Source organism: Taudactylus pleione, unplaced genomic scaffold (assembly GCF_031769625.1).
Source record: "Taudactylus pleione unplaced genomic scaffold, aTauple2 ptg002101l, whole genome shotgun sequence".
Lineage (NCBI taxonomy): Eukaryota > Metazoa > Chordata > Amphibia > Anura > Myobatrachidae > Taudactylus > Taudactylus pleione.
In genome coordinates, this window is record NW_028286495.1 from 78411 (window position 1) to 92817 (window position 14407).

The 14407-nt window shown below is 48.8% G+C and overlaps 1 protein-coding gene across 1 annotated transcript in view; it reads left to right on the top strand.

Annotated features, from left to right (window-relative positions):
* Positions 1–14407, top strand: part of VPS8 (VPS8 subunit of CORVET complex) — a gene marked incomplete at its 3' end in the record, with an annotated part of 119498 nt that overhangs the window by 41147 nt on the left and 63944 nt on the right. Inside the window, exons 13-20 of the mRNA XM_088465654.1 lie at positions 3773–3880; positions 7181–7261; positions 7355–7525; positions 8897–8971; positions 9219–9254; positions 9795–9885; positions 11001–11047; positions 13409–13498. Coding sequence (XP_088321780.1) covers positions 3773–3880; positions 7181–7261; positions 7355–7525; positions 8897–8971; positions 9219–9254; positions 9795–9885; positions 11001–11047; positions 13409–13498 — 699 coding nt within the window. The remainder of the gene's footprint in view (positions 1–3772; positions 3881–7180; positions 7262–7354; positions 7526–8896; positions 8972–9218; positions 9255–9794; positions 9886–11000; positions 11048–13408; positions 13499–14407) is intronic.

A 14407-nucleotide genomic window follows, 5' to 3' on the forward strand; every position in this document is an offset into this window, starting at 1 on the left:
CTCTCTGTGGTCTGCAATCTCTGTTACTGACATCCAGAACCTCCATATACTATATATGGTCCATCAGTGCCTCTCTCTGTGGTCCGCAATCTCTTTTACTGACATCCAGAACCTCCATATACTATATATGGTCCATCAGTGCCTCTCTCTGTGGTCCGCAATCCCTGTCACTGACATCCAGAACCTCTGTATACTATATATGGTCCGTCAGTGCCTCTCTCTGTGGTCTGCAGTCCCTGTTACTGACATCCAGAACCTCCATATACTATATATGGTCTGTCAGTGCCTCTCGGGCCATTAGAATAAAATTATGTTTGTGCTTATTTAGCACAAGATTTCCTGTCTGCAGTCACCAAGCCTAGAAAAGTCGCGTACCCTGTAGAGCAACCTCAGGGGCTTCCTGGGGAATTGCGGTCAGTCAGTGATCACTGCTAGGGAGGAAGTGGCTGTCTGATAAACTGATACATGAAAACAACCAAGCAAGAGGACGTGTGTCAACTGTAAGCTCTCGCAGCGAGCAGGGCCCTCTTCCTTCTTGTGCTTTTCCTTCCCTCACTTATAACATCATGTTCTCACTGCCAACAACAGCATCAAACCTTTGTGTTCAGCCGCCCTGCTGCTGATTTAGGTGTTGTGGCTGCTGATGCATCAATGTTTATAAACCTTCTCCTTGTTTTGTACTGTGTCTCATTCTTTGTGTTTATACTGCTCCTGTTAATGCACGCTGTAAGGCGCTATGAACCCCCAGTATAGCGCAATTGAACCAAGTACAATATAGAAAAGTGGTTTAAATGTAACAGAAAAAATATAATAATGATTTATGACGAACCGCAGACCTAGATCTATAAAATAATACAATATTAAATGAAAAACTTGCTGAAGAGAGTCCTGGTCAAGTGACAAATAGAAGAAATCCAGAATTCCAATATGTATCCGAAAAAAAACAGGGTATACCTTTTTATTTGATAATTGTGTACCCAAATAACAATGTTGTATACACAATTATGTCAGTATAGATGTCAGAAACAAATGGGAATGTGACAGTCTGTGATCACATAATATATCATTTTCCAAGGAAGCCAGACTTGCTTAGTACATACAGTGACGTGACATGGTACATCCTACCAGCGGCAGCTGCAGTAGACTTATTAGCTCAGTTCAGTTACCGGTTAATTATTCACCAACCGCCTCAATATGCTTTAATGTCCAGGAAGAAATGGGAGTGAAAGCGCGGTGGATAAATATACTCACTCCTATGTTAGAGCAATGGATGGAGAAGCCGCCTCCGTCCAACCAACCAATGCGTAACGCATACCTCCCAACATGACCCTCTCCAGGAGGGACACAATGCTCTGGTCCTGGACTTCCCTGGTAATTTATGATTGGTGGAGGCTCCAGGGGCGGGGCTGCAGTACAGTCCAAAATTCAAATAGTGGAGTCACACCAACTGCCAGTGAGTCCCAGCCAGTGATGTTGGGCAGTGTGTGAAATGACAGTTGGTGTGGTTCCCCTATTTGAATTTTGAACTGCGCTGCAGCCCCACCTCTCACCAGGGAAGTCCAGGACCAGAGCATTGTGTCCTCCTGGAGAGGGTCATGTTGGGAGGTGTGCAGTAACGTTCGTAGCTAAACTCACAACTCGACCGATCTTTAGATGCTGCCGCTGTTCTCTCTAGTGCTGACATGTACACAATGAATAGCAACAACGCGCTCATAGGGCGGAATTCAATTGTTTTCATCCCCTATCGCGCCCGACAGAGCTATTCTATTCTTGCTCCTGTCGGGCGCGATCAGCTGCCAAGCGCTACATTTCAGCTCGCAGGGGATGAGAGCTGAAATGTGCGAAAAGTGACATGTTTGGGCGCCCAAACATCACTTTTCGCGATCGCGCCCAGCACTTTGGTCGGGTTTAGCTGCTTTACGCGGCTAAACCTGACCTCTATGGGTGCGATCAGCGCGAAGAACGGCAGCAATTGAATGGCGGCCCGCGATCTCCTGTCACTTTAGACGGGAGATCCGGACCGCGTAATCAATTGAATTCCGCCCAATATAGGAATATTGGATAACTGATATGGGTACGGGCCTAGGTGATTGGATGTTATTATATACTGCCTATAGTCAGGAAATGGTCCTTTTTATGTTTCCGTGGGGAAACCCTGTAATGGCTTTTATTTTAATAATAGCACCCAGGAACCTTGCTGGTCTTCAGGATAATATTACAGTTGTTTCTTAACCACTTAACTGATTATGTTGAGAATTTTTTTTACTTTTAAATAGTCGATTTTTGTTTTTATTAAAGATGAATTAAAATATTTTAATGAAAAAAATATATATATACCTAGGTGGTCTCTCGCACCCACCAGTGCCCATAGGCCCCCCCATTGTACAATAACTTCACACACTTCATCGACCCCCCAAGTGGCAATAGATCCCATTAACATTAACCCCCACTTAGTAGTAAAAAAAAGACCCCGTTGTATAACCTCCCGGACCCCGATGTAATACGTCCCTGTTTTCTGAGATTATTATCAGTATGACCCAATAAACATTTAATCAAATACAAGTAACTTTCTATTTATTTGTTTATTATTAGTTATTTGCAGTGTATATAGCGCATACATATTCCGCAACTAGGTATTATCTTCTAGACGGTGCTAGATAAATGAAAAGTAGAATCTGATTGGTTGCTATGGGCAACATCACTTCTTAAATCTTAGTAAATTTACCCCTTAGATTGAATGTAAGTTTTTCCCATAAAGATTGCTATTAATCTATATGATGTGTACAGATTTGTTGTTTAGCCCTGGTCTGCTTCCCCCCCAGCTGTGTCATGTTTGTGTAGTGTCTTTGGTATTGTTACACAAAAATGAAAAACAACCCATAATGTGCATGTTTGTAACTGTACTTTAGAAGTACATTGTGAGTCAGACAGAGGTCCGTGCAGATCCACTTCTGGACTGTGATTTGCATTGAATGGTGGTGTCAGGCAGACAGTGAGAGCTGCATTTATCTACTATGAATAGTGCAGTGTTTTGATGCTGAAAATTGGTCCTGTAGCGACAGTGTGGAGCGCATTGGCCTTTACCTGTGACACAACAGTGGCTTAGGTCTAGCAATGCTGCACGGGGATTCATCGATCATACTGACATTGCTTAATGTTACAGTGTCAAAATTGTCATTTAGCACCAACGTTCCGGTTTTAGTTTCTAGTCGTAGGGCTCGATCCAATCAGGTGCAAAAGGGGCAAATTGCCGTTGAAATGATATAGAAACACCCCCGCAATGGCACAGCAATTTGCCCCTCCCCCTCGCGGCCTGTTCTCACACCAGACTCTCACACATGTGCGAGTCCAGCATACAGCTGCACTTACTCACTGGTGTAAGTAATTCACACCTAATTGCATCGAGCCCATAGAATGATCACGTAGCATAGAGATACCCAAATATAAATAAACATTTTTGCTGTTTTCCATGATCCAAATCCATGGGTCACTGTGTGCCCAAGATAAAAATCCTCGGTGTGACTTGATCAATATAAAATTATTGCTGCATGTGACCATAACAACTGTAACATCAAAAGCGGCCATTATTTCTGAAAATCGGGCATATTATATGGCGCACGTATACATTGCTGACCCATAATTTTGTACGGAAATCTTAGTACACATTTAATATGTTCCTGCAGAGATTGCTGTTTGCACAGACTTTGTAGGCACCAGCAATGAGTAGTCTGATCGGGGGAATGTGTTAATTATGAGTTGTTTGGTCTCACAGATGGACCCCTCCAGCGTACCCCTCCTCGCCTGGCACTTTGTCATCCTGCAGGGAGCCCTGAACCCCATGCTGGCATTCTGCAGAGGTGACGTGGTTCATTTCCTCTTGGTAAGAAGAGTCCACTTTTATCTGTTATTTTCCCAACAGTCGCAGAAGGGAAACGGCTTCTTGTGTCATGTGCAAACATATCACTGACTGTTACACTCACATGCATTGTAAAACCGCATTACACGGCAGACACAGTGACGCAATGAACACGGCGGGAACAAGGTCTAATTCCAATAGGAGACGGAAGTATCCTGTCTCCGAGATTTCCAAATCCATTTAGTAGGTGGGGCCTGCGCCATCCATCTGATCGGGATAGCCTTCCTACCTCAGATCAGATTTCAGTGGAAGATCTATTTGTGGAGTGACCATATCACCTTGTTCAGTAGTCCATATTGCACATGCCGACATGTTCGATGTCAACATTTCAAAACTGTCAACATCATAACTGTTGACATTTTGATTTGTCAACATTATGAATTGTAAAGGTGGGTACACACGGTACGTTGTGTACCCAGCGATGCGACAAGAATCCGATGGCCGACATATCGGGCGGTGCCCGACCACCCGAAATGCTGCCCAGCATAGACCAGCATTGGGATAGTTCGTCGATTCTCCAGATCTCTTGTGCGTGCAGAAAGATCTGGAGGATCGTCGGACGACCCCACGGGAGCGTGCGGTGGATGATATCATGCCCACACACGGAACGATAGTGCTGCGATATAGGAGTCTTGTACAGAGAGTCGGAAAATGTCTTCCCAGCCTGTTATGTCAGGGATCAGGGTCCCTCCACTGTTCTCTAATGGGCGATGAATACAGAGCAAGCTTTGCTGTAGTTAAGCTCAGGACACACTGGGCCTGATTCAGAGCCGGACGTTCTGAACGAGCGCCCGCTCTGAATCAGGGCATTTTGTTTTTTTTATGTTGTGGCCTCTTGGCCGCTCGCATAGCTGTGGGTTACCTCCCACAGCTTATGCGAGCGGCCATGATTATGGTCGCGATGGTCAAGACCATCGCGTCCATCGGGCTTGCGCCGAGACCCTTGCGGTAGGGTCTCGTTGCCGCAAGCCCAAGAGTGCTTTTGGCTCTATCAGAGCCAAAATCACTCCCACTGACATCACTTGTGATGTCAGTGGGGCTGGCCCCAGACGGTAGGCGTTCCCATGGGAACGCCTCCGTCTGGGCAGACACGCCCCCGGCCCGCCCACCAAAGGGGGTGTGCGTCACTCAACATTGACAGCACGCCCCCTTTGTAGCGACACCCATAGCGACGGCTTCCTCGTCGCTATCCGGGTCTCGTGCATGCGCACGACGGAGCCGGCTCCGTCGTGCGCATGCGCACTGGGCCACCATCGACCCGCTTGCGAGCGAATAGCGCTTGCGAGCGGGTCTGAATCAGGCCCACTGTGTGCTATATCGTCCGCTCAATCAAATGGCCGATATATATATATTGCAAGTGCGTCAACGACTTAGGGCCGCGTTCAATTAGCTGCGAAAACAGACCTTTTTTTCACCATAGGCGAAAAACGGCGATATTTTCACCAAAAACCAGGCGAAAACGCAATTGGCGGAAAAAAACTGGAGAAAAGTCTCCATCCCAGACCAGGCGAAAAAAAAAAAGGCAAAATTCCTATTTTTGGCTAAAAATCTGGGAATTTCTTTCAGAACCCATTGGACAACCCCCCCCAATGATAAATTACTCAAAAATGTTTTCGTAAGTTGCGAAAAACGACCGTGCAAATTTTGGGTAAAAAAAAAAAAAAGCGTTGAAAATGGTTTTAATGTTTTTTTGGGGGACGGTATGGATGTGTGAAGTGTTTTAAACATCGCATGTGATCGCAGCAGGCGGTTTTTTACGGTTTTTAAAATTGCGTCTTTACGACACGAAAATATACTTGCACCTATTTTAACGTATCCCCCAATTTACGTTGAACAGTAATTTCCTGGAAAAAAAAATTGCTTTGTATAATTTTCAACGGTTTCTATTTTTTTTCACCCAAAATTGCGCAGTCGTTTTTTGCAAATTACAAATTTTTTGGTGGGTAGTTTATCATTAGGGGGGGTGTCCAAAGAGATCTGAAATAAATCCCCACATTCTTAGCCAAAAATAGGGATTTTGCATTTTTTTCCGCCTGGTTTGGGATGGAGAAAACTTTTCTCCCGTTTTTTTTTCGACAATTGCGTTTTTGCCTATTGTGTGGCGAAAATATCGCCCTTTTTTGGCAAAAAATGTCTGCTTTCGCCCTATGGCGAAAATAACGCCCGTTTTCGACGCTAACTGAATACGGCCCTGAGTTCACACACATGCTCTGCAGCACAGCAAATGGACGCTATATCTACAGATATATCGGCGCATCTGGCTGTGTGTGCGGGCGGTCAGCCGACCGCCTATACACTTGCTGCAGCGGCCGCCGGTGACTGACAGCTCAAATTGGGCGGGAAAATTCAAATGCCCGCCCAGTTGTTTTGTCGGGGGAACACAAAGCGAGCGGGCGATCGCTAAGTCTGTATAGCTTATCTGATCGGCCGCTGTGTCGACGGATTTGCCGGCACAGTGTGTACCCAGCATAAGTCCGTTATGTAAATGTAGAGTAGAGTAAATGTGTTCCTTTAGTTGTGTGTGAGAATCCCAGCAGGGCGTGCCAGTATATGAGGCCCAGACTCCCATAGGCTGCTCCTAGTATTGCTCGCCCATTTGTGTCACCCATCCATTCATTCATTCTCATACACTATGGGCCTGATTCAGACCCACTCGCAAGCGGCTGTCCGCTCGCAAGTGGGTCGATGTTGTGCAATGCAAATGCGCACGACGGCGGGAGCTCCGTCGTGCGCATGCGCCAGACGCGACGAGCGAAGGACTTTCCTTCGCTCGTTGTGTCTGATCAAAGGGGGCGTGCTGTCGATGTTGATTGACAGCATGCCCCCTTTGGTGGGCGTGCCGGGGGCGTGCCTCCCTGACGGGGGCGTTCCCAAGGGAACGCCTACCGTCAGAAGCCGGCCCACTGACATCACTAGTGATGTCAGTGGGAGTGATTTTGGCTCTGATAGAGCCAAAATCACTCCGGGCCTTGCGGTTGAAAAACTCAACCGCAGGCTCCGGCTCGCAGTGGCGATGGTCAAGACCATCGCGGCCATCAAACTGCACGCTCGTATAGGCTGTGGGTGGTGACCCACAGCTATACGAGCGTCCAGGAGGACGCTCCATAATTATGGAGGGCGGCCCGCATTCAGAGCGTGCGCTCTGCTCAGAGCGTCCGGCTCTGAATGAGGGCCTATAGTCCCATCCTTACAACTGCCTATGAAAGCCCCCTGCGCTGTGCACTGTATATGAATGTATCACTAACCAAAGTCCTGTATCTAAAGGTAAAGAGAGATGAATCTGGAGCAATTCATATAAACAAGCAGAAACAGCTCCACCTGCACTACGATCTCATCAACTTCACGGTAAGTGGCAAACGGCCATGCCTCAGTTTCCTGCGTTATCGCCAGCCTGCCGGTGCTTTCTTTCAGTCCTAATTCCGTTCCTCACTGTTGCAGTGGATCAATGCCCGCACAGTGGCCCTCCTGGACAGCGCGGAGAAGCTCCATGTGATCGACAGGCAGACGCAGCAGGAGCTGGAGACTGTGGAGATTTCGGATTTCCAGCTTGTGTACAACAGCAGCCACTTCAAGTCTCTGGCCACTGGGGGCAACGTCAGCCAGGCCCTGGTAAGCCGACGTCACCACTTCTGCTGCTCTGTGTGCACCTGCGGCCTAGGTTCTGTGGGAGCGGCCATTTTATAGGCTGCCCTAGGGTACAATTCATCTTCTCAACTAAACCTAGGTTTCTCATGAATTCTTATAGAATTGATCCTGGATCCTTGTGATTTATAATGAATTGACTGCATTACCATTGTACTCGCTATAAAATGGCTGCCTCCATGTGGTGTAGGTAAGGCCGGTTGCCTAGGGCGCCAGTAGTAAAGGGGGCGCCTAAAACAGCGTTATGAGAAGCGCTCATTGTGAATTCACTAGGAACGGTTTGTGGATAGTTTGAACATGGTTGAAGTTTTATTAGCGGCTTTGTACGCTAATAGAAGTATATGCAAGCCGGATTCAGTACTGATCGCAAGTGCAACTACGGAGGCCGATCAAGCGATTGTTAGCCGTCGCACATGCGTACAAGCCACACTGAGCGCTCGTAGCGATCGCACTGCAACTACAGTTGCACAGAGGAATCCATCGCAGATTGAGTGACAGGCTGTCAGCGTTCAGAGGTGGTGACGGGGAGTGGTCGGAAGATCGCAGGCTACTTAGTTAATTAGCTACTGTGATTTGCATGCGCAGCATGAGAGCTCTCTACGTGCGAGGAGACCGGCACAGTCTGTGGATGGTCAGACATGCGGTAAATGTTGCGTGACCGGCCGATGTGCTTCCATGGTACCGATGTTTACTCAGAAGAGCGGCTTTGGACGGATGTGAGAAAGCAGAAGCGGGCGTCTTTATGCCGGCTGAGCTTTGGCAAGCATTGACATATTTTCGGTGCTGTGCAAAATCACAGCTGCGATCTCAATTGCGATCTGTACTAAATCAGGTCCTCGGTAAGATAATGGGCGAACGGAGCAGCAGTAGGAGAAAGTTTTACCAACAAAATAAGTCTAGTTGCCGAATTAGAAATGGATTGTTTGGTTAGGATCTGTATGAAAGGACCAGCAAGAAGGAATTTGTGATATTCAATGCAGAAGACAAAGGGTCTGTTTCACAGGTGGACGGTGTCGCGGTTGCATTTATCGGCGGTCGCCCGTCTGCAGCTTTATGCAAATGCCGCTGAGATGCCCGCTGTCAGCGTCCATAGGCGCTGAGATACCGCCTTTAGATGCACCACCGAAGCCTGCACCAGGCCTACGGCAGGTGCATTTCCCAGTCTGAGTATGGGAGCGGATTAAAGTCTGAGTACTTAGCCACTTACACCGACACTCCCACAAAACGTACCGTCTCCGCGCGTGGTCTGAATCCGTCCCCGAAAGTGTGATGTTAGTTGTATAATGCAGACCGTAGGGCGAAATTGCGGTCAGTCTGAAGCGCGTGTGTGTTTTACAGGCTCTGGTCGGAGAGAAAGCTTGTTACCAGTCCATCAGCAATTATGGGGGCCAGATCTTCTACCTGGGAACAAAGGTATGTAATATATGTGTATTTCTGCTGGCTGCGTAAGGGGTATATACTGTATAGTAATGGTGAGACTGTTTGCGGAAGTCAGGGGGTTAATTGCTGTTTGCTTTCCATGCCTCTCTTGCTGCTGCTGCTGTACGACGACGTTACACTTCCGCTCTCTGTCTGCCATGTCCACATCTCTCTTTCTGCATCTCTCCCTGACTTCCTGCCTCCTGGCCGCACTCTCACGCTGTCTCTCTCCCTCCTACAGTCGGTGCACGCTATGATGCTCAGGAACTGGCGAGAGGTAAGATAATACAATGCAGTCTGATGAGAGCACTCTCATGTCACACTTGTACACAGATACGTTATAATATATCATTGCAATCTCACGAGCGGACGGAATTATTACGCTCCCGTACAGGAGCTGTGAGAATAACGAAACTGTTCCTGATCATTTTATAGCAAGCTTGCCCTGCAGATTTATATCTTCATGACGCACACCATCCTCTACGTAAAAGTGCCCTAAAAGTTTATTTTTTTAAAATCTCCTATATTGGCCAAGTCAGACTAATTGGATATTGCTTGTTCACTCCTATGTTGTTGTTGCGCTTACTCCGTGGCATCCTCAGTGCCACGGTACCCCTTCCCCCTGTTGTGTATCAGTTACGCCCAATGAGTCTCCGCTATTGGAAGTACTTGTCCGTTCACTGCAGAAAAGGCTTCTGGGTAACTATTTACACCTGAGCGACATTAACTTAACACCCAATACAGATATTTTTTGCTCCTTGAATTTAAATAGTATGGGTGAGGTTCAATGTAGCACATATTGTGTTCTTAACTTCAGAGAGTCGATCATCTGCTGAACCAAGACTGTTACAATGAGGCCTTGGCGTTGGCGTGGTCATTCCATGAGGGCAAAGCGAAAGCTGTTGTGGGTAAGCTAGATAGATCGGAATGATGTTGGATTTATTATTTTAAATAATGCTTTGTGATTGAGGGATCTATTTACTAAGCAGTGTTAGGAGACAGAGTGAAAAGTGATAAGGTGCCAGCCAATCAGCTCCTAACTGTCATCTCACAGGCTGTGTTTGAGAAATGACAGGAGCTGATTGGCTGGCACCTTATCACTTTTCATGCTGTCTCCTAACACTGCTTAGTAACTAGGCCCCTCTGAGACTCTAGTGTGCACGTTGTAGTGTGATGTGTGCACGTTGTAGTGTGATGTGTGCACGTTGTAGTGTGATGTGTGTGCACGTTGTAGTGTGATGTGTGTGCACGTTGTAGTGTGATGTGTGTGCACGTTGTAGTGTGATGTGTGCACGTTGTAGTGTGATGTGTGCACGTTGTAGTGTGATGTGTGCACGTTGTAGTGTGATGTGTGCACGTTGTAGTGTGATGTGTGCACGTTGTAGTGTGATGTGTGTGCACGTTGTAGTGTGATGTGTGCACGTTGTAGTGTGATGTGTGCACGTTCTAGAGTGATGTGTGCACGTTGTAGTGTGATGTGTGCACGTTGTAGTGTGATGTGTGCACGTTGTAGTGTGATGTGTGCACGTTGTAGTGTGATGTGTGTGCACGTTGTAGTGTGATGTGTGTGCACGTTGTAGTGTGATGTGTGCACGTTGTAGTGTGATGTGTGCACGTTGTAGTGTGATGTGTGCACGTTGTAGTGTGATGTGTGTGCACGTTGTAGAGTGATGTGTGTGCACGTTGTAGAGTGATGTGTGTGCACGTTGTAGAGTGATGTGTGTGCACGTTGTAGTGTGATGTGTGTGCACGTTGTAGTGTGATGTGTGCACGTTGTAGTGTGATGTGTGCACGTTGTAGAGTGATGTGTGTGCACGTTGTAGTGTGATGTGTGCACGTTGTAGTGTGATGTGTGCACGTTGTAGTGTGATGTGTATATGTTTGGTCATTGCCTTTGCAGTCCTTAGTCAATCCTCTGATTTAGAGAACATGTTAGAGATAAGGTGATTGTGGTGCTGTTAGTGTCTATACTCCCAAACGTAGAAACTAATGATTGAAGTGCTTAATATTTTACTTTCTGTAGGTCTGTCGGGGGACCCAAAGAAAAGGAAGAGTGTGGTGGCTGATAAGGTGAGTGTGGTGGTGGCTGATAAGGTGAGTGTGGTGGTGGCTGATAAGGTGAGTGTGGTGGTGGCTGATAAGGTGAGTGTGGTGGGGGCTGATAAGGTGAGTGTGGTGGGGGCTGATAAGGTGAGTGTGGTGGGGGCTGATAAGGTGAGTGTGGTGGGGGCTGATAAGGTGAGTGTGGTGGGGGCTGATAAGGTGAGTGTGGGGGGGGCTGATAAGGTGAGTGTGGTGGGGGCTGATAAGGTGAGTGTGGTGGGGGCTGATAAGGTGAGTGTGGGGGCTGATAAGGTGAGTGTGGTGGTTGATAAGGTGAGTGTGGGGGTTGATAAGGTGAGGGTGGGGGCTGATAAAGTGAGTGTGGGGGGGCTGATAAGGTGAGTGTGGGGGGGCTGATAAGGTGAGTGTGGTGGGGGCTGATAAGGTGAGTGTGGGGGAGGCTGATAAGGTGAGTGTGGGGGGAGCTGATAAGGTGAGTGTGGAGGCTGATAAGATGAGTGTGGAGGCTGATAAGGTGAGTGTGGGGGGGCTGATAAGGTGAGTGTGGGGGGGCTGATAAGGTGAGTGTGGGGGGCTGATAAGGTGAGTGTGGTGGGGGCTGATAAGGTGAGTGTGGTGGGGGCTGATAAGGTGAGTGTGGTGGGGGCTGATAAGGTGAGTGTGGTGGTTGATAAGGTGAGTGTGGGGGTTGATAAGGTGAGGGTGGGGGCTGATAAAGTGAGTGTGGGGGGGCTGATAAGGTGAGTGTGGGGGGGCTGATAAGGTGAGTGTGGTGGGGGCTGATAAGGTGAGTGTGGGGGAGGCTGATAAGGTGAGTGTGGGGGGAGCTGATAAGGTGAGTGTGGAGGCTGATAAGATGAGTGTGGAGGCTGATAAGGTGAGTGTGGGGGGGCTGATAAGGTGAGTGTGGGGGGGCTGATAAGGTGAGTGTGGTGGGGGCTGATAAGGTGAGTGTGGTGGGGGCTGATAAGGTGAGTGTGGGGGGGGCTGATAAGGTGAGTGTGGGGGGGGCTGATAAGGTGAGTGTGGGGGGGGCTGATAAGGTGAGTGTGGGGGGGGCTGATAAGGTGAGTGTGGGGGCTGATAAGGTGAGTGTGGGGGGGCTGATAAGGTGAGTGTGTGGGGGCTGATAATGTAAGTGTGGTGGTTGATAAGGTGAGGGTGGGGGCTGATAAAGTGAGTGTGGGGGGGCTGATAAGGTGAGTGTGGGGGGGGCTGATAAGGTGAGTGGGGGGGGCTGATAAGGTGAGTGTGGGGGGGCTGATAAGGTGAGTGTGGTAGCTGATAAGGTGAGTGTGGGGGGCTGATAAGGTGAGTGTGGTGGGGGCTGATAAGGTGAGTGTGGGGGAGGCTGATAAGGTGAGTGTGGGGGAGGCTGATAAGGTGAGTGTGGGGGAGGCTGATAAGGTGAGTGTGGGGGAGGCTGATAAGGTGATTGTGGGGGAGGCTGATAAGGTGAGTGTGGGGGAGGCTGATAAGGTGAGTGTGGGGGGAGCTGATAAGGTGAGTGTGGGGGGAGCTGATAAGGTGAGTGTGGGGGGAGCTGATAAGGTGAGTGTGGAGGCTGATAAGATGAGTGTGGAGGCTGATAAGGTGAGTGTGGAGGCTGATAAGGTGAGTGTGTGGAGGCTGATAAGGTGAGTGTGGTGGGGGCTGATAAGGTGAGTGTGGTGGGGGCTGATAAGGTGAGTGTGTGGGGGCTGATAAGGTGAGTGTGGGGGGGCTGATAAGGTGAGTGTTGGGGGGCTGATAAGGTGAGTGTGGGGGAGGCTGATAAGGTGAGTGTGGGTGGGGGGGCTGATAAGGTGAGTGTGGAGGCTGATAAGGTGAGTGTGGGGGGGCTGATAAGGTGGGTGGGGAGGCTGATAAGGTGAGTGTGGGGGAGGCTGATAAAGTGGGTGTGGTGGCCGATAAGTTGAGTGTGGGGGCTGGAGAGGCAGTTGTGTGGGTTGGTAAGACGCACATGTGGGGCTGGGAGACGCTCTTGTGGGGGCTGGTGAGGTGAGCGTGACGGCTGGTGAGATGAGCATGGGGGCTGGTGAGGCGCGGGCATGGGGCTGGTGAGGCGAGTGTGTGGCGGCTCGTAAGGTGAGTGTGAGGCGCGGGCATGGCGGTAGGTGAGGCGGGCATGGAGGCTGGTAAGGTGAGTGTGAGGCGGGCATGGAGGCTGGTAAGGTGAGCTTTCATCCTGTGTTAGTGAATCGCAGAGAGTTCTGCACAGGAAACGGTTTCTCTCTGCAGTAAAAGACATAATAATATTTAAAGCGAATACACAAACGTTTGTGTTAAATATCCCTATCCCTATCCCAATCTCTCTACATAGACTATTACATTCCCGTTCCATATCTCCTATTTCTCTAATTGCAGATAGTTGAAATACTGCTGCAGTACACGGACAAAGCCCTGCGGAAGTGCCCCGAGCAGGGCAAGATCCAGGTCATGGAGCAGCATTTCCAGGTATGAGGGATGGGCCGGGCTACTTACATCCTGTGTGACAGGGAGGAGATAAAAGTGCTTCACTGGGATTTTACCAAACAGTCTAAAATCGTCCCCCTGTGCGGTTCCGTTATCAGCTGCGCTCATTTTACAGCTCGTCAGTATTCAATGGGAGCCGTTCCATTAGATGCCTTGGCCGCAGTGGGCAGTACTGGAATGGCGCATAGGGCCTGACTCACAGATGGACGCAATACCGATGTTACGCAGTTGGAACGATTATCGGTAATCTGTGCACGTGTATGAGTCGCACTGCGCATGCATTGGCGCTTGCAGTGAGGATTAATTAGCAAAGTAATTGTGAGCGACAACAGGGAGGAGACGACTCAAACACAGGTGCGTCCCGACCATTTTCGGAGTGTGTCTTATCCTACGACTGCGATCCCGTACGCAGTAAATATGGCTCCGGCGTCTCACTTCACACGACCATAGGGTAACTCAGAAGTCCGATTATCGGCTGATCCACGATGGAGCTCCATCTTTGTACACAGTCACTTGGATTTGCGAATCCGCCGGTGGGCGTCTCAATACAAGTCCCGGTGGCTGCGACACTTACATATTTTCACACAGTCGCTGTGTACAAATTCGGAGCCGCAGCGACATTAGCGTTCATCTCTGAATCCGGCCCATGGTGAACAGTAACATGGCAAGTTTTACCTCACACCTCCTGGAGGATCGCAGGAGAACGTACATTGTTGCAGGTACCGTAAATGGCGGATATGTGCGCAGCCAATAATATACTGCTGCTTTACCCCCAAATTCAATATTACAGAAGGCACAAATCTGTAGCCAAGGTCTCCATTACTCTGGTTACACGCTCTAGGAATAGCTGACATCTATTGGCTCTAGGAATAGCTGACATCTATTGGCTCT